The sequence below is a fragment of the Arachis ipaensis genome, chromosome B2, assembly GCF_059453495.1.
Source record: "Arachis ipaensis isolate K30076 ecotype BB chromosome B2, ASM5945349v1, whole genome shotgun sequence".
Classification (NCBI taxonomy): domain Eukaryota; kingdom Viridiplantae; phylum Streptophyta; class Magnoliopsida; order Fabales; family Fabaceae; genus Arachis; species Arachis ipaensis.
The window spans coordinates 6014353-6036646 of NC_142437.1; the positions used below are offsets into that span (position 1 = coordinate 6014353).

Here is a 22294-nt window from a genome sequence, read left to right on the forward strand (position 1 = left end):
CTAATATTTAATTATTTTTTAATTAGTATATTATATATTTGTATCATATGAATCTTTTACACACAGATTAAAAGAACCAAAAAATAAAAACAGATTTTTGAATCAGTGCCGGAAATACCTTAGTTTAACTAAACAACTACAACTACTACTACATTAAATTGTTTTTGCAGTCATGACCATATCAATCTTGTAACTATATCAAAACTAGGATGTCTTATCTAAAATTCGTTGAAAGCCAAGCAAAATATATACATTATTGTTCTAAAAGTGATTCTCTATAGGAAAAGAAAAGAATAAACCACTCTCTTTATTACCAATTTACCATATGTCACAAAATTTGATACGTTGACTACCAAACATGCAACAATAACTAACAATGACTACGAGATCAGAGGCATACAAATCACTACGAATTAGTAGTGAAGAATAAGAAGGAATATATTCACAAATCAACAAACATAAAATTACGAGGATAATATATTCACAAAAATAGTTCTAAGCTTCTAGCTTGGACAAACAAAATTCCAACATCCAATTTAAAAAAGAAAATAGAAAGTTCATTCCTAAAGCTTGTTTAGTTTTTCTCTATGTCAACGTTGCTGCCTCAAAGGTTGGCCACAAGATTTCCATCCTTAATCATGACAGGCCCAGCCTCGGAGAGAAGGTCCAAGCATGGTGGCAGACATCCCTCTGAAAGCAGGGATTGAGCCTCACAATAACCTCTAAGAAATTTATGAGAGACATCAATACAAGTAAATTTAAAACGGCGGGTTTTCGACTTCATACTCCACAATCGATGTAAAGCTCTCCGAGAAAGATTTAAAACCTACATCATCCCGATCAAAAAATTCAACAAATGAAGATTAACAAAAATCAGATGCGCTAAGAAAAGATTAACTGAAAAGGTAGATGACGATTCATACAGGAGATGCAGCAGAAAATGATATATAACGGGAACCAGGAAATTTGCATTCCAATTCAGCAATCTGAGCCGTTAATATCTCGCGCAGCATCTGGACGCAGCTTATTGACAAGTCAATGGTGGCAGATGTCTTCTCAGCCTCATGCGTTAGTTTTAAGAACCAATGTGAAGCATCATTCAAGGCGTCTATGGCCATGCGCTGGCCAAAGGTGTTGGTGAGATCGCAGGAAAGAGCAATGTGGGTGGAGAGGGCTCCCAGGTTGAAGAGAACAGAGGCCTTCTCCAAATGGATATTGTGCTGAGAAGAGTCCTGTTGTGGGTTGAAGGCATCGTACCAAATAAAGATAGGTGGGTTGGGTGAGGTAGTCATAGGGAACAAAGGCTCAATCATGCAAAGGCATTTCAAATAGCGGATGAGGCAGTCACGGCGCATGGGTAGAGAGAGGTCGTCACGCAGCATTTCACCACGCAATTTGTTTAGCATTTGGAGAAGGCCTTCTACTCTCTCTGCCATGCTCTCAGAGTATTTGAGCACAAAGTAGTTGCGCAGGGACTCGTAGAAGTCTAAGGGCTCACTCTTCTTAAAGGGAAATGCCAGAATAAGTGACGAGGACGAAGAGGAAGAGGAAGAGGGAGAGGGAGGGGAGAGGATTGAGAAATTTGTTGGATAAGGAGGAGGCATGTCCCATGGGTTAGCCACCAGCTTTCCACCTTCCATAATCTTGAAAGGGCTGTACTCGGATAGGATGAGGTCAAGGTCTATTCCATCTACCTTGGGTATCGACAGGTCCGCGCGGCTGCAACTCCCGCTAACTAATTTTTCAGTTACAGATTCTGCATCATGATCAAGAGGACAGGATTGGACCAGTGAGGATGTTTTAGGTAACTGGGATTTGGGTAGGATGGATGATCGCCTCTGACAAGCCTCCACCCGAAAGAATTTCATCTTCTGGTAACAATGGGTTATCCAAGTTCGGTCAAATGAGAAGACATGTTCGGTTGCAGCCGAATCACTTAGTATCAGATCGTATGCTCTCTGATAATTCTCAAAAACCTATATCATCATCATCGTCGTCGTCGTCATATTGAAAATCTAAAATGAAAAAAATAAATGTAAAATCAATCAAGAGTCAAGACTGACCGATTTAAACGAAACGGCAATTATATGTTGTTGGAGAGCGGACCTGGCGGCGTTGTTGTTGTCGTGGAGTTGTTGCTGTAATTTGAGCTCGGAAGCCTGAGCGGAGAAGAGGTGGTGCAGAGTCTCGGTGAAGAGGAGAGTCAAGTCGAGGGTGGCGGAGATGTCCTTGGCGAAAACCTTCCAGAGTTCCGAGAAGAATTTGGCGGCGGCATTGAAGGCATCCATTGCAAGGTGACGGCCAAGGGCAGTGGTGCGGTCGCAAGAGGCTCCAATCTGGCTGTATATGGCGCCAAGGTTGAAGAGAACAGCAGCCTTCTCCAATTGGATGCTGTTGCGCTGCGAGGAGACTCCATTCTCATGCTCAGAGTAGAAGGCGTCGTACCAGACAAAGACGATGGGGTCGGAATGGGAGTCGGAGGAGATGGCGGTGAAGAGTGGGTCAACCATGCAAAGACATTTGAAGTAGTGAATGAGGCAGTCACGTTGCATGGGAAGGGAGAGGTCCCCTCGCCCCACCATGTCGCTGCGGCATTTGTTTAGGGTTTCCAGAATGCTTTCAACACTCTGTGCATCGCTCTCTGAATATTTTCTCGCTACCAAGTAGCGTAACGGCCGGTACAGATCCACCGGATCACTCTTCTTCAGTGGGATTGACAGCATCTTGTCCGGGTTCGGGTTCGGGTTCGGGTTCAGCAATCCCGCATCCCCTTGGTCGTGGCCATGGTGACGACGATTGAGTATATGATCAGGAAGGTGAAAATCGATGAAAATTGGAACCACTATGTATGTGATTTATTTCAAATTTATAAATAAAACTTCCACTAGTTAATTTATGTTAGTATTTAAAACTTTTTAACACAACAGTTACATTGTCTCAAAATAATAATAATTCGGGGCCAAACACTAGTTAGCAAATTTGGGACAAGTAAAACTGTAAAAGGTATAATGGATCAACATGAATAGCAAAATGATGTAAAACTACAATATTATTTTAGGCAATTACTCCCATGAAGATGCCAAAAACATCTTCTCATCATGATCTTTGTTTAAAAAGTATAATTTATTTATTTAGCAACACTTTAAATAAAGGTAACACTTTTACTTCAAATAAAATCAAGCCCTACAATCTATCATCTAATGGTCAAAATGATATATCTTCACATGATGATAATCATTAAATCTTCATTGGAGTAGCTACCATTATTTTACATGGTCCAGATATTATATAAACTGCAAAGTCAGATAATCAAACTTTGGGGATTATCATTCTTCACTAGTTCAACCAACAATAATACAAATCCTTTAAGTAAAGAGTTGCAAATAATAAATAATAAGACTAAAAGAAGAAAATATGCAGTTAATAACTATTCTAATGAAAAGCCAACAAAAGAAAAACTTATTTCAATTATACTTTTATGACTAAACTATGAACCGAACAATTTACTGAAATGAATTAAAGCCAAAAAAAAAAGTTTGAACAAAGCAGGATGAATAATCTTGATCCCACGTAACATCAATGTCATTATTAATCTCATGATCATCATCTCCTTCATAGAACAAATGTTGACAGAGGCAAAGTTTTTTCAAAATACAAAGTGGGGAAGCCCAAAAAATTAGAAGAAATTTTGTTCATCCACACAGTAAAATTGGATTTTGTACATAATTATTCAATACCAAAGAAGAAATTCATTATTTTTTTTGTTTTATTACTTTGAATTTGGGATTATCAAGGTTATCATAGAAACACATATCATCAGAAAAGAAATTTTTACCAGATGACATCAAACTAATTTAATCATGAATATTTACCAACAATACAAAATGATTAGTGAACCTTCAACCTGGGTAAGAAAGAAAACCGCAATAAACAAAGCAGAACTCATCAATGGATCTTGCAGCACATCATAAAATTGTGTAGATAGAAACAATAAATTTTGAAGGAATAGTTTTGAACAAGAGTAACTAATTCCTAAAGCTTATTTAGTTTAAAAGAAAAAAAAAAGTTAATTCCTAAAGCTCACATAGTTTTTCTCTATGGTAATGTTATTGTGGTGGTTTGGACTCCTGCAAGTTCATGTCCTTCAATGCCAACCTTAGTGCCTCTAAGGTTGCATTGGCCACAAGATTCCCATCCTTAATATTGACCGGGCTGATCTGTGAGAGAAGGTCCAAGCATGGTGGTTGACATCCTTCTACAAGCAGGGATTTAGCCTTACCATACCCTGAAAGAAATTGTTCAGTGATATAACCAAGATCAGTTACAACAGGGCAGGTTTTCATCTTCAGATATTGAGGTATCGAGGATTGAACAAGATTCTCAGCCAAAAGCTCAAGTGTCGACAGATCATAAGCTTTCTGATAAAGCCGAGGAACCTGCATCATCCCAATCACACAATTTAACAAATCAAGATTGATATCAATTAAAATAATCAGCTGAAGAGCTAGATGATGATATATACACGATAGAATTAATTTACTTCATGAAGGTTCAATTGCTTTTATTTAGACCCCAAAACTTTGCAAAGGTGAGTCATTAGCAAAGTTTGAAGATTAAACAGAGACAATTGAAATTTTAAGAACTAAATTTAGATTCACGTGCTAGTTCATATTATCGCCTACCGGAGATGATGATAGATCAGAATAGGAATGAGGACAATTCCATGTCAACTCGGCAATCTGAGCTGCTATTATCTCTTTCACCATCTTGGCCCGTTCTACTGACAAGTCACTGGTGGTGGCAGATACCTTCCCAGCCTCAAGCCACAGTTTCGAGAACCAATGCGAAGCATCATTTAAGGCGTCCTTGGCAAGGCGATGGCCTTGGATGGTGGTGAGATCGCAGGAGAGAGCAATTCGCTTGGAGAGGGCTCCCAGGTTGAAGAGAACAGAGGCCTTCTCGAAATGGATGTTGTGCTGAGAAGAGTTCTCTTGTGAGTTGAATGAATTGTACCAAACAAAGATAGGTGGATTGGGTGAGGTAGTCATGGGGAACAAAGGCTCAATCATGCAAAGGCATTTCAAATACTGGATGAGGAAATCACGGCGAACGGGTAGAGAGAGGTCATTACGCTGCATTTCACTGCGCAATTTGTCTACCGTTTTGAAAAGGCCTTCTACTCTGTTTGCCTCGCTCTCAGAGTATTTAAGGGCAACATAACTGCGAAGGGACTCATAGAGGTCCAAGGGCTCACTCTTCTTCAAACCGAATGACAGCATACCTGACGAAGAAGAGAGGATTGCGAAATTTTTTGGATAAGGAGGAGGCATGTCCCATGGGTTAGCCACCAGCTTTCCACCATCCATAATCTTGAAAGGGCTGTTCTCGGAGAGGAGGAGGTCAAGGTATATTAGTTGTTGCTTGGGTGTCCACAGGTCCGAGTGCCTGCAAATCCCTCTAACTAATTTTTCGGTGATGGATTCTGCATCATGATCAAGGGGACAAGATTGGACCGATGAGGATGTTTTAGGTCGCTTGGGTTTGGGTAGGATGGATGATTTCCTCTGAAGAGCCTCCGCCTGAAAGAATTTCTTCTTCTGATGAAGATGAGTTATCCAAGTTTCGTCAAATAAGCAGACATGCTTGATTGCAGCCGAATCACCAAGTATAAGATCATATGCACTCAGATAATGCTTGCAAACCTACATCATCATCATCATCAACATCATCCTTTTGAAAATCTAAAATGAAAAAACAAATGCAACATCAGTAAGTGTCAAGAGTCAAGACAGACCGATTTAAACGAATCGTCGTGGAGTTGTTGCTGTAATTTGAGCTCGGAAGCCTGAGCGGAGAAGAGGTGGTGCAGAGTCTCGGTGAAGAGGAGAGTCAAGTCGAGGGTGGCGGAGATGTCCTTGGCGAAAACCTTCCAGAGTTCCGAGAAGAATTTGGCGGCGGCATTGAAGGCATCCATTGCAAGGTGACGGCCAAGGGCGGTGGTGCGGTCGCAAGAGGCTCCAATCTGGCTGTATATGGCGCCAAGGTTGAAGAGAACAGAAGCCTTCTCCAATTGGATGCTGTTGCGCTGCGAGGAGACCCCATTCTCATGCTCAGAGTAGAAGGCGTCGTACCAGACAAAGACGATGGGTTCGGAATGGGAGTCGGAGGAGGTAGCGGTGAAGAGTGGCTCAACCATGCAAAGGCATTTGAAGTAGTGGATGAGGCAGTCACGTTGCATGGGAAGGGAGAGGTCCCCTCGCTCCACCATGTCACTGCGGCATTTGTTTAGGGTTTCCAGAACGCTTTCAACTTTCTCTGCATCGCTCTCTGAGTATTTTGTTGCTACCAACTTGCGTAACGGCCTGTACAGCTCCACCGGATCACTCTTCTTCAGTGGGATTGACAGCATCTTGTCCGGGTTCAGCCATCCCGCATCCTCCTTGGTCGTGGCCATGGTGACGTCGATTGAGTATATGATCAGGAAGGTGAAAATCGATGAAAATTGGAACCAATGTATGTATGTATGTGATTTATTTCAAATTTCAAATCTAAAACAACAAGCAAATTTTGGAATATATATTTTTCTTCTTTTGGTAACGAATATATATTTTCCTTATATCAGATTAATAAATAAATGGGCCATTTGTTAGTAAACTAGCTAATAATAATAATAATGGTCACTTTATTAATAAAAATCAGACTATATATATATATGGATGTATATGAAGGTACTGAAGTTGAAAGAGATGAAATACGGTTATTCATTGGAGAAATAGATCGTGTAAAGGGGGAGGTGTTTGAAAGAAATCCAGTTCCTTAATAAGTGCACAGTTTGTTATTTGGTGGAAACTCACTTCCAGTCGACACGTGAAGTTGATAGTTGAGAGTTGTTAGATGAACAAGTATAATCCATGATACCTAATTCAACAGTAACATCACATCACAACATATTACAAAGAACTAAATTATAAAATCCTGGTTTCATACTTCTGAGTTACTCTTCTAGTGGTACTAGCACTGACTTAGAAACTGCCAAAAACAGTTATTAGTTTATATGCACAACCAATTCACAGTTCAATTAGTTTAGAAACTGCCAAAAACAATTATTCACAATACACATATATGAATATGTTTGCCTGCAACACTATTGTTGAAAGGGAAAATTACTTTCTCAGTAGCAAAGAAAAGTAGAAACGACTCACTGTCTACTTCAGCCAATTCTAAAAACAGCTAATATACTAATTGTTTTTCATTAATTTCATCTGAAAACCACCACAGAGTGCACCATTTGTCAAACAATACTCACTTTATGATCCAAAGAGGATAAATTTCTTAGCGCAACAAAATACATAGTCACCAATACATGGAAGGATGAAAACATACTGCCAAATACTTGATAGTCAGTAGTAGTGTATGCTTGTAGGTAAATAACCTAAACTAAAATCATGGGTTAAATAAGTAATGAGTGAGCAAGGTAGAATGATCATGACAATAACAGTTTATAAAAAATAAAACACCAGTCACAATTCATAAATGATCATGACATAGCAGTTTCCTCAATTGAGAGCCTAAAATTCTCTCTCCAATTTCATTAATAGAATCTGACTACAATGCCAAAATATACTACCATTGCATCTCTAGTTTCTTCAGATCCAATAGAATATAAGTAATGAAGGCAATGTGACTACACATTTTTAACTCTATTCTAGTCATGTAAAATCATAGGCTGATGCTCTTAACTCGTTTGTAAGGTGTACTACCTGAAATACAATGGTCCTTAATTTATCAAACAATGAACACAATCCCTCTTTCAAAAAGTATAATAAAATAACTTCTATTTTTAGAAAGACTAAAGGTGAAAAGAAATAAAATGATACTACTCTAAGGAAAATTAAAAATCAAAAAAGATAACAGAAATGTTCAGTGAGTATATGAAACAAAATTAGGTCAATCATCATTAACAACCTCATGATAAACAACATAATGTGATTGAATGTATATATTAAGTAAGAAACAGCAAGCAGGCATTTCAACTTAATTTTGGAGGATACTCTCCTACTTGTCTAAAGAGCTCCACATACTGCAATGATTTTCCAAATACCCTGAAAATGTGAAAAAAGAAAATTAATACCATATGATGCCAAATATCTTAATACCATGATGTTATGACAGTTCAAAGACCCTAAAAAGGAACTACATAACTGATCTTTTTGCTGAACCCACACATTAGCAAGATAAAGGATTTCACTCAGTGAGAAACTTGATTCATGGAATCATCAGAAATCTGTTGAAGCTGCACAATTCTTCACAAACTCACTTGAAGATTCAAATTTAAGAAGGTTCCAGCTTTCAGCAGAACATTCCAAAAAACAGCATCACCAAAAGCACCCCACCATGAATCTTCAAATTGTTTAACCACAAAAGAAAAAACTGAAGCAGACCCAGAAATTCTGCCAGCAATCCAGCTCCAAAAACTCATAAAGTTTGATGCTTTATGATGTTTCCCTTCAACAGAACCAAACAAAGACTAGAACTTTGAATGCAATCCACTTCATATCTCAACAAACCAGCTCAAATCAGACACTGTGGTAGTGGTCCAAGGTTGTTGTTGTTGATGTTGATGTTATCTATGTTGGTGCAGCAGTCAGAGTGTGGCTTTTTATGTATATGATGATGAAAAGGGAGAGGTTGGAAGAGTAGCAAGGGCATTTGGGTGGGGGGTAATGGTAATAATAACTCACACAACAGCACAAGAAGCTGAATCAGAACCAGTTGTCATTTTGGCAATCTCACTGACTGAGACAACAATTTTTGTTTGTTGAGAGAATGAGGATAGCAAAGTGTTGTTCTTTTTCCAATAACAACCGCTTTCTGCCTCACTCAGCTCTGAACACCCAAAAGAAGCATCAAGTTTGGAACAAAAAAAATCTCAAAGAGAAAGGTTCCCATCACCACCTTGCAAATGCTCATAATAACTTCCATTTTTTATTTTTTATTTTCTCTCTCTCTCTCTCTCTCCGAGTTTGGTGTGCAGCATTTGAGTATGGATCATGATTATCTCATCATCTGGTGGGGAAGGTTTAACCAAAAGCAAACAAAAATTCCAAGATTATAAAGAGAAAGGCTAAATATTTTTGGAAGAAGAAAAGAAAAATGTTTTCATTGTTATTATTATTATTATTATTATTATTATTATTATTAATTATTAATAACTTAACTTATGTTTTGGTGTTATTAATTTAACCATGTTCACTCAGACATGACTAATATTTTTCTTTAATCTGCAATCTATATAGTAAAATTCATTCCAAATTCTAAAACCAGAACAACTTAGCTAACAAGTTCATAATTTTAAAGTAAATTCCAGGTTCGATTTTGCTTTGTCGAGTTTTCATCATATAAATAAAGTTTCACCGTTTTAACCAAGCACTATGCATTTGAGGCTTGCTGTTACCATATTAGAACTTATTTATATTGTACACATTTACCCTTTTCTTCATTGTGCTTTTCAATATTCATACACTCCATATAGAGATTTCATGAGGTACTCATTACACGAAACATAAATTTGTTCATCATATCATCTATGAACACCATGATAAGTAAGTCTTTCTTTCTTATTTTTACATATCTGATAATATATTTACTGATTAATTAAAATGCAAATAGTCTATAGTGCACACCCTCCATCTACATAAAAACTTATGAACATTTTTAGGAACATTTTTAATGTTGTTAGTGTGAGGGACTACAAGATGTAGAAGATCGACTCTTATTTTGGGTATGAAAGTAAAAGTAGTGATATACTCTAACATTGTAATTTTTTGTATTTTTTAAAATTGTGGAAGGTAAAATTTTTTATTTTTTTTTAACACAAATCGGACTGTCCGATTTATGTACCTCTCACAAATCGGCCAGTCCGATTTCTGTATTTTTACAGATCAGATAGTCTAATTTCTACTTCTCTAATTAAACAGTTTCACATTTGAGAATAATACTCCAGCGGTCCACATTTCAAAAAAACATCATTGCAACTCCAATATCAAAAACAAAAAGTGGTAGAAGATCATGTTCATTAAAAGCAAGATGAGGCTTCTCTTGGCTAAACTCATGTCTTTTAAGGGGACGGCAATCGAAGGATTCTGCATCGGATAATGGGTCAGTTCGAGAGATAACGGGTCGGTTTAGGGGGCATGGATCTCTGTTCTGGGCCTGGGCTAGTTTGTTGGCCCGGGTCCCCGTCCAAAAAAAAAAAGGGGGAAGGAAATAAGTCTTTCTCTCATTGTCATTATCAAATGCCCAACATTAGTAATTTAGTGGAATATATAGTAATTCTGCATATTACTCTGCATCTCTATTAGACTATATTGTAATAGAGGATGGTATAATATGCAAGTTACTCCACTTGAGCTATTGTTCAATTGCTGTTACCTTCATCCCAAACATAAATTTCAAAAAAACACTTGAAAGGATTTGTACTCACTTCTACGGAGTTAAACCTCAAAGTAGTCTCTGAGATTTACAAAATGCACCGATTTGGTCCCTGACTTCCCAATTGCACTATTTATGTCCTCGAGATTAAAAAAAATACACCTAGTTAGTCCCTTCCCCTTTTTCCGTACAAACTCCTTCCCAGCAGCAGTGATGTGGCAATTGATTGCCACGCTGGAGTGTCTAATAGTTACATGACGTGGCAATCAAAAGTGTGTAACCCAATGTGGTCCCTGAGCCCCTTTTTAACCCTAACTGCTGATGGAGTAGCGTACCACTTCTTCTTCTTCTTCTCCTTTTTAACCCTGGTCCCTGAGCCCCTTTTTAACCCTCCTCCTCCTCCCCTCCTCCTCCTCCTCCTCCTCCGTGTCTATTTCTTTGTCGTTGCTGTGCGGGTTGGAACGATGGTTGGACGTGCAAATGAATGAGATGGGAGTTCTATTCGATCAACGACAAGGGCGCCTAGTCGCAGCAGAGCCTCGCGAGTGCCAGAGCGGTGTGGGTGTGGGAAACGCCCTGTGTCCCGATGGTCTGGAACGGATACCCACCCAGACAAGCCATTCTTTGGATGTCCGAATTACAACGTGAGTTTGTCTTTAAGAATTGTTGATTTTTTTTATGCCAACTCTAAAATCCTTAAATTTACTGCTCATAGAGTAGTGGAAAAAGGTGGTGTAAGTTTTTCCGATGGGCAGACGTTGTAGAAGATGATAATGGAAATTTTGAAGATGCTACAGCATATAACAATGAAGAAATGAGCGTGAGTCTTGCTTTAAGGATTGACAATTTGGAGGTTGAATTAAGGATCTAGAAATATATAATACAAATGTTAGGATTGATGGTTTTTTTTCCTGTTAGTTGTTGTACTAGTTGTGATTGTAAAAATATAACAACTGTGTGTTGTTTATGAATGTATCGGCAGTGTTTGGATTATTGGTGTGGTCTGTGTAAATAGATTACAAAGATAATAACGAAACTGAATAAATAGAACAGAACAAATAAATTGATAATAGCATATTTTGATTATAATTAACACATTGTCAAACACTATCAATGAAGTAGCTCCTAATAAACACCATAATACAGCCACCAAAAAGGAACACAATTAAAATTCCAAGTTTAAAGATTTATAACTACCAAAAGTAAAAATAAACCATACAGTCTGGTTATGTGCTTTTCCTGAATGAAAATAACGAAAAAAACAACTAATGCCTAAATTCCATATGTAATCAATCAAACATCAGCAGCTAGTATATCCAATTATTTAGAGTTTTTCTTCCTTGGTGCTTTGAACCCTGGAGTTGGAACAAACTTCAGAAAGCTTGCCAACCTAAAAGATGTTGCTGCACTTGCTCTTTGCATGAGATCAACAGAAACAGTTAATGGTGGTGGTGAGTTTCTCCTTTTGCATTCAATAATTTTTCATCAACCAACACAAAATTTTCAACTCAAATTCACAACAATGGATACCTTAACAATATAAAAAATAAATAAAAAATATTTTATTCATTGCATGCATACCTCTGTGTCAGGGGGCTTCGCGAGGAAGTTTTGCTCCTTCCTTCACCGATTTTGAACCAACGATGAGCAGGTTTCGACAATTTCCAATTTGCTTCACCACATAAACCCTCACCAGGACTAGGGAATGCCAGGGTTATGGAGCTTTCAGTTCGAATGAGATGAAGAAGATGAAGTGACGAAGTGATCTCTTTGAATATGGGAATTTTAACTTTTGGTAACTCCTTCCTACTTGAAGCGGTGTTGTTTTCTTATTTTAGCACCAAAATCTAATACGACGCCGTTTTCTATTGTCCAGCGTGGCAATCAATTGCCACATCACTGCCGCCGGGAAGGAGTTTGGACGGAAAAAGGGGAAGGGACCAACTAGGTGTATTTTTTTTCTAATCTTAAGGACATAAATAGTGCAATTGAAAAGTTAGGGACCAAATCGGTGTATTTTGTGAATCTCAGGGACTACTTTGGGGTTTAGCTCCACTTTTACGTCTTTATAGTGTAATTACAGTCTTATTGGTGCTTATGTGTGAACAATAGGTAAGGGGGGCTTAACGTAATGTTAGGGACGGAAAAAAAAATAGTCAGCCTAAACAGTCTAAAGTTATCGTATTTAATATTTATTTATTGCAAAGTGCATTAAATAAAACTAAAAATAATAAATTTTAGCAGTTTTTGATTAATTTTTTTGTTATCAAATATTTTCTATTTACGAATTATCCAAACTCAAACACGGGATATATCCAATGACACTAATGATGACCATAACACTCTCAGAACTCCTCTATGCAACCAACATATCCAATAGTTTGTTTAATATTTTTTAGGCTTTAGATTATACTATTTATCTTAAGTATGTAATAATTAGGATAAAGCACATTTACACAGCTACAAGCCTTCTCATATTTTGCATAAGTATGTATTTGCTAATGCATGTGATGCTGTGAAATAGGTACATTTGGGTGTAATTTTATTGTGTTTCCTGTTTCATTCTTTGTCTGTGTATCTTATATTAAACGTGACAAGGTATTGTTATGAACTTTTGATTATATGGAGTTCTTTAAAGTAGGAAACTGAAGCTTATCGCGAAAAAGAGGGTTAACTTCAATTAATGTCTTCAGTTTAGCAAGCAGTATTCCAATAAGAAAATTTTGTATCCACATATAGCTGCTCATTACGTTTGCAACTTTCATTTAAAATAAATCAAAGAACCAAAATAAAATTTGTTATTCATATATGATGTTAGACTAGGAATTTAAGAAGGTAAACAATAAACATATACCAATGAAGTAGTAATATGAGCTGTGAATTGAAGAATTAAAAAAAATGGAAAAATATACGAGTATGCGTACTGATATGAAGAAGAAATATAACAGGGAAAAGTCTAGGGGGCCAGCAACTTTGTTAAATTCTGGCCAGTATGTAACCAGCAAAGAAAAGTGAGCCATTGAATGAAATCTCACATTAATCTCACACCATTAAAACCATCATTGATGGCTATTTAATGGCTAGAAATCACAAAAGTTGCTGGCCCCTAGCATTGCTCATACAACAGTTTTTTTCTTTGAGTTGAGGGTGGAACTCTAAATGAGATCTAAGCAAATTTCTGCCTCTATTACAATAGTGTAGTCCTTATATATACTATTTTTCTCATCACTAATATTTAATTATTTCTTAATTGGTATGTTATATTTTTGTATCATATAACTCTTTTACACATAGATTAAACGAACAAAAAAATAAAATAGATTTTTGAACCAGTGCCGGAAATACCCTAGTTTAACTAAACAACTACAACTACTTCTACATTAAATTGTAATTGCAGTCATGATCATGATGTTGTTCATTGCTGCGATTACCATCATTCATATCAATCTTGTAATTATAATAAGAACTTTTGGAATAATAAAAATTTATCAAGACTAGGATGTCTTATCTAAAATTCGTTGTACATTATTGTTCTAAAAGTGTATCTCTATAAGAAAAGAAAAGAATAAACCACTCTCTTTATTACCAATTTACCATATGTCACAAAATTTGATACGTTCTAACTACCAAACATGCAACAATAACTAACAATGACTACGAGATCAGAGGCATACAAATCACTACGAATTAGTAGTGAAGAATAAGAAGGAATATATTCACAAATCAACAAACAAAAGTACGAGGATAATATATTCACAAAAATAGTTCTAAGCTTCTAGCTTCGACAAACAAAATTCCAACATCCAATTTAAAAAAGAAAATAGAAAGTTCATTCCTAAAGCTTGTTTAGTTTTTCTCTATGTCAACGTTGCTGCCTCAAAGGTTGGCCGCAAGATTTCCATCCATAATCATGACAGGCCCAGCCTCGGAGAGAAGGTCCAAACATGGTGGCAGACATCCCTCTCGAAGCAGGGATTCAGCCTCACAATACCCTCTGAGAAAATTTTGAGTGATATCAATACAAGGAAATTTAAAATGTGAGGTTTTCGACTTCAACTTCGACAAAAGATATCGAGGTATCGAGGATTTAGCAAGATTCTCAGCTAAAGGCCCAAATGTCGACAGAAATAAAGCTTTCTGATAAAGCATAGCAACCTACATCATCCCAATCAAACAATTTAACAAATCAAGATTAACAAAAATCAAATCCACTAAGAAAACTTTAACTGAAAAGGTAGATGACGATTCATACAGGAGGTGCAGCAGAAAATGAGTTATAAGTGGAACCAGGAAAATTGCATTGCAAGTCAGCAATCTGAGCGCTTAATATCTCGCGCAGCATCTGGGGGCAGCTTATTGACAAGTCAGTGGTGGCAGATACCTTCTCAGCCTCACGCATTAGTATTAAGAACCAATGTGAAGCATCGTTTAAGGCGTCTATGGCCATGCGCTGGCCTTGGACGGTGGTGAGATCGCAGGAGAGAGCAATTTGGGAGTCAAGCGCTCCCAGGTTGAAGAGAACAGAGGCCTTCTCGAAATGGATGTTGTGCTGAGAAGAGTTCTCTTGTGGGTTGAATGCATTGTACCAAACAAAGATAGGTGGGTTTAATGTGGGATGATTTGCTGTTTAAACGTTTGAACTGCTATAAAGGAGATGGTTGGCTTTGCGTGCAAGGCATGCTGACAAAAAATAACTTTAACTGTGCATTCTGTTTGGTGTATGGCGCACATATTCGGAATGAGAAATTGATGATGTGGGAGGAGTTGTGCTATATTGTGGGTTTGTGTCAGGTTCCGTTTTGCTTTATGGGAGACTTTAATGAAATACTAAAGTTGGAGGAAAGAAAAGGCGCAGCTAGTTTACCGGCTTCTGCAGAAGACTTTAAGGAATGGGTGCAAGATTTACAGCTAGTGGATCTACCGCTTACTGATCGAAAATTCACATTGTTTCGAGGTAGTTCTTGTAGCCGAATAGATAGGATTCTTGTCAGTTTGGAGTAGCTTGAGGAGTTCCCAGATACTCGTTTGAGAGGTGGACCTAGGGGGCTATCAGATCATTGCCCATTGATTCTAGAAGATGCGAGACTTAGTGCTGGTCCAAGACCGTTCCGAAGCCTAGACTCCTGGTTCACACATGAAGGGTTTCTGAGGATGGTGAAGGATGAGTGGAGGAACTTGGGTGATGAACAGTTTACTAGTAAGCTGAAGGCGTTGACGGTTCCGCTGAGGAGATGGCACAAGGACAATTTCGGAGACATTGACAATAGGATAAAGAAATTCGAGGAGGAAATTAAGAAGATTGATGACGTGGTTAGTGCTGGCAGTCATGATGGAACATTGGAGGCTAGAAGGAAGGCTCTTGTGACTTGCTGTGCGAAGTGGTATGCCAGAAAGAAGGTTCATTGGAAGCAAATATCCCGATCTCAACATGCTAGGGACATGGACAAGAACACCAGATACTTCCATAATATAGCATCGGCTAGAAGAAGGAACAACAGAATCGAGTCCTTGGTAATTAATGGCAGAGTAGTGAGGAACCAGGCCAGAATAAAAGTTGCAATTACAGGTTACTATAAAGAACTATATCGATAGGAGCTCTATCTAAGGGTTGGAATCCGTGATGGGTTGGTAAGGAGGATTAATGAGGAGGAAGCAGAAGAGCTAGAGGTGATACCATCACCCGAAGAAGTTCGAGAGGCAGTTTGGGATTGTGGGTCCAGTAAAGCGCCAGGTATTGATTGCTACAATATGAACTTCATAAAGAAATGTTGGGGTGAGATTGGCCAAGAGTTTACTGCAGCTATTCTGGATTTTTTCCAAAGTGCGAAGCTACCAATAGATGCCAACGTAACATGGGTGGCGCTAGCTCCGAAATTTGTGGGAGCTAAGGAAATTAAAGATTTAAGGCCAATTAGCATGGTTGGTTGTGTCTATAAGGTGATATCCAAAATCTTGGTGAGAAGAATGCGGTCAGTAATGCCAGGCTTAGTGGGAGAGACGCAGTCTGCGTTTGTCAAGGGTCGTAAGATACATGATGGTGCGCTCATTACTTGTGAGACGGTCCAATGGCTGAAGTCGCGTAAGAAGCAGGCAGCAATTATCAAACTAGACTTTTAGAAAGTTTACGACAGAGTGAGATGGAGTTTTGTGGATGAGGTGCTCCAAAAAATGGGGTTTGGCTTTCGGTGGAGGGCTTGGGTGAAGGAATGTGTGACCACAGCATCTATGTCAGTGTTGATTAATGGATCACCAACCAAGCCGTTCAGGATGGAGAGAGGACTGAGACAAGGAGATCCGCTGTCCCCTTTTCTGTTCGTTCTGGTTGTTGACGTTTTGCATAGGATGGTGGGTGAGGCAATCAGGAATGGGCGCATCTCTCCACTGTTGGTGGGTAGGGACAACATAGAATTGTCGCATCTCCAATTTGCGGACGACACAATTTTATTTTGCCCACAGGATACAGAAACAATACTGAACTATAAGAGGCTTTTACGTTGCTTCGAGTGGATGTCTGGCCTGAGTATCAACTTCGAGAAGTCAAATCTGATTTTGGTTAACTGTGAGCAGGGCTGGGTGACGAATATGTGTGGTTTGTTGGGTTGCGCCGAAGCTACTTTACCAATAAGGTATTTAGGAATTTCGTTAGGTGCAAACCCACGGTTGGTGAAGACATGGAAACCGATCATAGACAAGGTGGAAGATAAGCTCAGTTTGTGGAAAGCCAAGTCCCTCAACAAAGCTGGTAAGCTGGTTCTAATAAAATCCGTTCTGAATAGTTTGCCGATTTACTACCTAAGCTTGTACAAAATGCCAAAAGCGGTTGCAGACAAGATTATCGGGCTACAGAGAAGGTTTTTATGGAGTAAAGAAGATGGGAAAAACGGTTTACCACTTGTGAAATGGGAGATGGTGCAAGCTCCGAAAAAGTTAGGCGGATTGGGGGTGGCGATGCGTTGATTAGAAATACGGCGCTTCTGTTCAAGTGGTGGTGGCATTTTTCGAAGGAAGACTGCCCGCTATGGAAGAAGGTTGTCTGTTCTTGTAATCTCTTGAATCCTTCTGTGATGTTATCAAAACAGTCATTACCTGCAAGAGGAGGGCCATGGAAAGATATTTGTCAGCTTAATTTTAAAGGGCCATAGGGGAGAGATATGATGATCAGTGGTTTGGCTATGGAGTTGGGAAATGGTAGACGTATTCATTTCTGGGAGGATGATTGGCTACAAGGTGGTCCGTTGAAAGATAGTTTTCCGAGACTCTTCTCTGCCTCAAATCAACAAGGATCTATGGTAGGGGATTGTGGGTTCTGGGATGTGATAGAGTGGGTGTGGAACTTTCAGTGGAGGAGAGAGTTATTCCAATGGGAACTTGAGTTGCTCAATCAACTTCATGATCGTTTGCGAGTAGTAAGAATGTCGCCTAGTAAAGAGGATACAATTGTATGGAAATTTGATAAAACATGTATCTATTCTACTAATTCTTTTGTGCAGGTGCTGCAGAAAGAGACTCTCCCAGAAGACATCACAAGCTACAGCTTCACTAGTGCCATTTGGAGAGGATTGGTTCCTCCAAGAGTAGAGCTCTTTGCGTGGTTTGTCCTAATAGGCAGGATCAACACTAAAGAGAGACTGAGTAGGCTAGGAATCATGCGACATAGTGATACGATTTGTGTGTTGTGTAAAAAAGAAATAGAATTTGTGCACCATCTGTTTCTAGGTTGTGAATTTTCTTGGCAGGTGTGGTGTGCTTGGTTGATGGGTGCAGGCAGAGCTTGGGCTATTCCGGGGACTGTCAAAGAACTGTTTGAGAGTTGGATGGAAGTGCCTGGTCGTAGTTCTGAGAGAAAGAAGTGGCAGATAGGATTCTTTGCGGTTATCTGGAATATTTGGTTAGAACGGAATACCAGAATCTTCCAGAAATTGGAGACAGGTGTTGATGGAGTCAAGCATAAGTCGTTTCTGAGTTATAAGGAATGGTGTGGCGTTGATCCGTTTGGTTGTTGATGGCAATGCCGGAGATGACAACGGATTCTACCCCAGAGTTATGTCTCTTTATTTTGGTTTCTGTTTTGTTATCTTTTCATGTTTGCTCCACTCTAATGTGTTGAGCTCACTTTCTTCAAAAAAAAAAGTCGCGTAACGGCCGGTACAGATCCACCGGATCACTCTTCTTCAATGGGATTGATAGAACCCTTTCCGGGTTCGGGTTCAACAACCCCGGATAATTGTTGCTCATGATGACGGTGTCTGACGATATGATCAGGACGACGAAGCAGAAAATCTACGAAAATGGAAACATGCATCTAATATATGCGCGCAAGTGTCGGATACTGTGATTTATTTTCAATGTAAAAAATAACTAAATTTTAGAATAAATATCACTATTTTACTTTTATTACAATAATTAAAATTAAAAAATAAATAGGTCATTTGTTAGTAAATGATTCAATAATAATAATAAGGGTAAAGTTCTGTATTCATCCTCAACGTTTTGGAAAAATCTTTGATCCTTAATATTTTAATTATTTTATTTTTATTTTAAAATATTTAAAGTAGTATTAATATTATTTTATTATTTATTAACATTATTTAATAAAATTGATGTATTATTAATAATATTTTTATTAAAATTACATTTACTAAACTTCTTTTTACCTTTTTAACAAGTTCAAATTTTATTTTGCTACTTCTTTTTTCTTCCTCCTCAAACTTCTTTTGGAGAATTAATAATATAAAAGAGAGAAAAAAAAGAAAATAGAAGAATAAAATTTGGGTTTGAGAAAGTAAAGGCAGGAGAAGAAAGTTGAGCAAACATAGTTCTAACAAAAACATTATTAATAGTACATCAATTCTGTTAATTGTTAGTGATGAATTTGACGGTAAGATAGCATCGATATCATTTTAAATATTTTAAAATAAAAATAAGATGATTAAAATATTAGAGACTAAGTCTAAAATAAAACTCATCTAAATATTAAGAACTAAAACCGTACTTTATTCTAATAATAATAATAATAATAATAATAATAATAATAATGTGTACATTTATGAATAGAAATGTATAAATACAACTATAATGACAAAGATATACCAATATAAAATATTAACAACCAAGAGTGAAGAGTGATACAACGAGACCACAGTACAAGCTAAGAAATGATGTAATATAGCTAGGTAAAGCAAAAACATTGGTACAAGAACTAGCTTCTAAGGTAAAGCTCAATAAGATCATCAGGTACATAAATAGGATTCTCACTAATGTATTTGAGGAAATTAGATATATTCTCTATACAATCACTTAGAAAGATTGCCCTTTCTCAAATTAGACAAGTCTAGAGTGCGAAACAAGTGAAGCTCAATGAGTGTCTTTAAATAAAGGAACAGTACTTCTTGGATGAGAGTGAAGTTCAGTGATCATTCGACAATTTTCATTACTAAAATGACTGATAACCATATGAAATGTCCCCTCCCTGCGTGCAATTGAAAAAGAATAATATAAATAAGGAATATTTAGGCAACATAAATAGAAATAAATAAACCATAAATGTAGCATAAAGAAGGATCACCTGCTTGGTTCAACCAATTCAACAATTCGAGATATGATGGCTGATCGAATAGTATAAAAAAAATTCATCTTATAAACTTCTCATCCAGCTAATTGATCTCTGAATCTGTTTAGCATAGGCCTGCAAATAATGGGATATAATATAAGGTGAATGCTATGGTGCCTATCACATTGTACCTAAGTTACTAAAAAGAGTAAATAAATAATATTTAATAAATTTTAGATGATTTACTTTTTACTTTAAATATTTTATTTTTTACTTTAAACAATAAGTTAGGTAATTTAGACACCATAACAAAAACACCATAGAACTCACTATAATATAAAGGAAACAGTGGAACGAACACATCCATATCTTATAAGTATGTCAATGATCACATACATGACTCACCTAACGATAATGCCTAAATTTAATACCCAAGAAAACAAAACAATGCATATGATACATATATATGATATAAACATGTTAAGTAATAATCAATTGATGGAACAATGAAGTTAAGCAATTTCAGGACCAAAAAAATGCATTCAACCAAATTGCTTTGATTAAATTTGAATATCAACTAACAAGTAAAGTGACATCAGAAGAAAAATTACTCTACCAGATGACATCAAACTCATTTAATCATGAATAGTCATCTATCAACAATATAAAATGAGAGGTAAATCTTCAACCAGGTTAAGTAAGAAAACCACATGATCAGATGATATGGAAAATTGGGTCAACAAAATCAGAAAAATTGGAAGAAAAAGAATTAACAAAGAGGCAAACCCAATTAAGAATGATATTAAATTATCCAATTTTAAATTAAAGAACTAAATGAGTCCTTCGATTCCAGAAGCAATTGCATTGAGAATTTATGAGATTAGACATATTTCATTTCTATTTTGTCTAAATATTTGAGAATAACTAAATAGGTAAAAGAGGAGAAAACATAACCACGGTCTACCTTCCAAAACTGCAATGAAGAAGGCAAACCTCATCAATGGATGCAGCAGCACATCAGGAAAATTGTGCATATACAAACAATAAATTTAGAAAGATTTGAGTAACAGTAGAAGCAATAGTTTTAAGCAGCAATAATTAATTGATCTCAAACAAGAAAAGAAAACGAGGACATTTGTTAAAATGAAAAAGAGTACTGCTAGAGAGCCAATGGTCTAAGTGTATAATTTGTACAATGGGCTAAATCTTTGGTCCAATATGAATAAAATGAACATCACCCATACTATCCAGAATAACCATCCGGGTAGCTGATTTTGGGATTCACTAAGGATTGAACTCTTGACCTTTCGAATCTAGAGCTCTGATGTCATATCATGAAACCACTCATCCCAAAAGTTTAACCTGATAGAAAAAGGTAACACTAATGATTATATCTCTAATACTGAATAAATCTCCATTGTACACATTGTACAAAATTTCCATTAGCTCCTTATACTTTCTCAATGAAAAAATATAACCACAAAAAGATATACTTTCTTCCACATTCCAGTCAAAGGAAATATCTAATCTACTATTTTGCAAGGGGAAAAATAGAAAATAAATTAGAGAAAGAAGGAGCGACCATACCTTGTCATAGTTTCACATAACTTTAAAATTGCTTTATTTGGAAAACAGTATTTAAGAGTATACGAGGGTCTTTTACCAATCTTTAGACACAGAGGAAGGTTCAAAAAATTATATATAAAATTGCAAAAAATCGTGAAAGAAAAACGAGAAACTTGGATTCGGTTAAGTGCATAAAGGATAAAGACGGAGATATTTTTGCTCAAAATGAGAAGTTCAATAAAAGGTGGAAGAGCTACTTCTACGAGTTATTTAATAAAGGACAAAAAACTCTTCCGAGTCTTGATCGGTTGTACACGAGAAAAGAAGATCAAAATTCTAACTACTACCGAAAGATTCGAGACTTTGAGGTAAAAGAGGCTCTAAAATGGATGAAAAATAACAGAGCAGTAAAACCTGATAATATCCCAATTGAAGTTTGAAAGGACCTTATAGAAAAAGGCATCAATTGGTTAACCAAGTTTTTTAATGAGATTTTAAGATAAAAAAAGATGCATGCCACATGAGTGGAGAAAGAGTATCTTGGTACCTATCTACAAGAATAAGAGAATATACAGAATTGCGAAAACTATAGAGAGATCAAACTCATTAGTCATATCATGAAGTTATGGGAAATTGTGATATAACGAAGGTTGAGACAAAAGACACAAGTAACAGAGAACCAATTAAGTTCTACACCAGGCAGATCCACCACTAAAGCTACATACCTGTTAAAAAAGATGATGGAGA

At 37.0% G+C, this 22294-nt stretch overlaps 4 protein-coding genes across 5 annotated transcripts; 1 reads left to right on the plus strand and 3 right to left on the minus strand.

Moving 5' to 3' along the window:
- Positions 1-442: 442 nt before the first annotated feature.
- On the minus strand, positions 443-2832 carry LOC107624111 (uncharacterized). Its single transcript, XM_016326575.3, has 3 exons — positions 2064-2832; positions 924-1976; positions 443-826 (listed from the first exon to the last, which is right to left on the minus strand). The coding sequence occupies exons 1-3, from the start codon at positions 2721-2723 to the stop codon at positions 605-607; spliced, it is 1935 nt and encodes a 644-aa protein (XP_016182061.1). The 5' UTR covers positions 2724-2832; the 3' UTR covers positions 443-604.
- A 1080-nt stretch (positions 2833-3912) lies between these two features.
- On the minus strand, positions 3913-9082 carry LOC107624098 (uncharacterized). 2 transcript variants are annotated; one of them, XM_021116804.2, is made up of 5 exons: positions 8203-9073; positions 6855-8102; positions 5795-6439; positions 4683-5702; positions 3913-4436 (listed from the first exon to the last, which is right to left on the minus strand). In XM_021116804.2, exons 3-5 carry the CDS (start codon positions 6407-6409, stop codon positions 4107-4109), a joined length of 1965 nt encoding a protein of 654 aa, XP_020972463.2. In that variant the 5' UTR covers positions 6410-6439; positions 6855-8102; positions 8203-9073; the 3' UTR covers positions 3913-4106. The 2 variants fall into 2 exon arrangements, with proteins under 2 accessions (XP_020972463.2, XP_088361061.1); XM_088504935.1 differs by having other exon boundaries at positions 5795-8102; positions 8203-9082.
- A 5225-nt stretch (positions 9083-14307) lies between these two features.
- LOC107624196 (vacuolar-sorting protein BRO1) lies at positions 14308-15162 on the minus strand. Its single transcript, XM_088505571.1, has 3 exons — positions 15117-15162; positions 14684-15054; positions 14308-14586 (listed from the first exon to the last, which is right to left on the minus strand). The coding sequence occupies exons 1-3, from the start codon at positions 15160-15162 to the stop codon at positions 14308-14310; spliced, it is 696 nt and encodes a 231-aa protein (XP_088361697.1).
- A 21-nt stretch (positions 15163-15183) lies between these two features.
- On the plus strand, positions 15184-16548 carry LOC148572905 (uncharacterized). The gene is made up of 3 exons (XM_088505572.1): positions 15184-15385; positions 15506-15942; positions 16024-16548. Exons 1-3 carry the CDS (start codon positions 15184-15186, stop codon positions 16546-16548), a joined length of 1164 nt encoding a protein of 387 aa, XP_088361698.1.
- The last annotated feature ends 5746 nt before the right edge of the window (positions 16549-22294 follow it).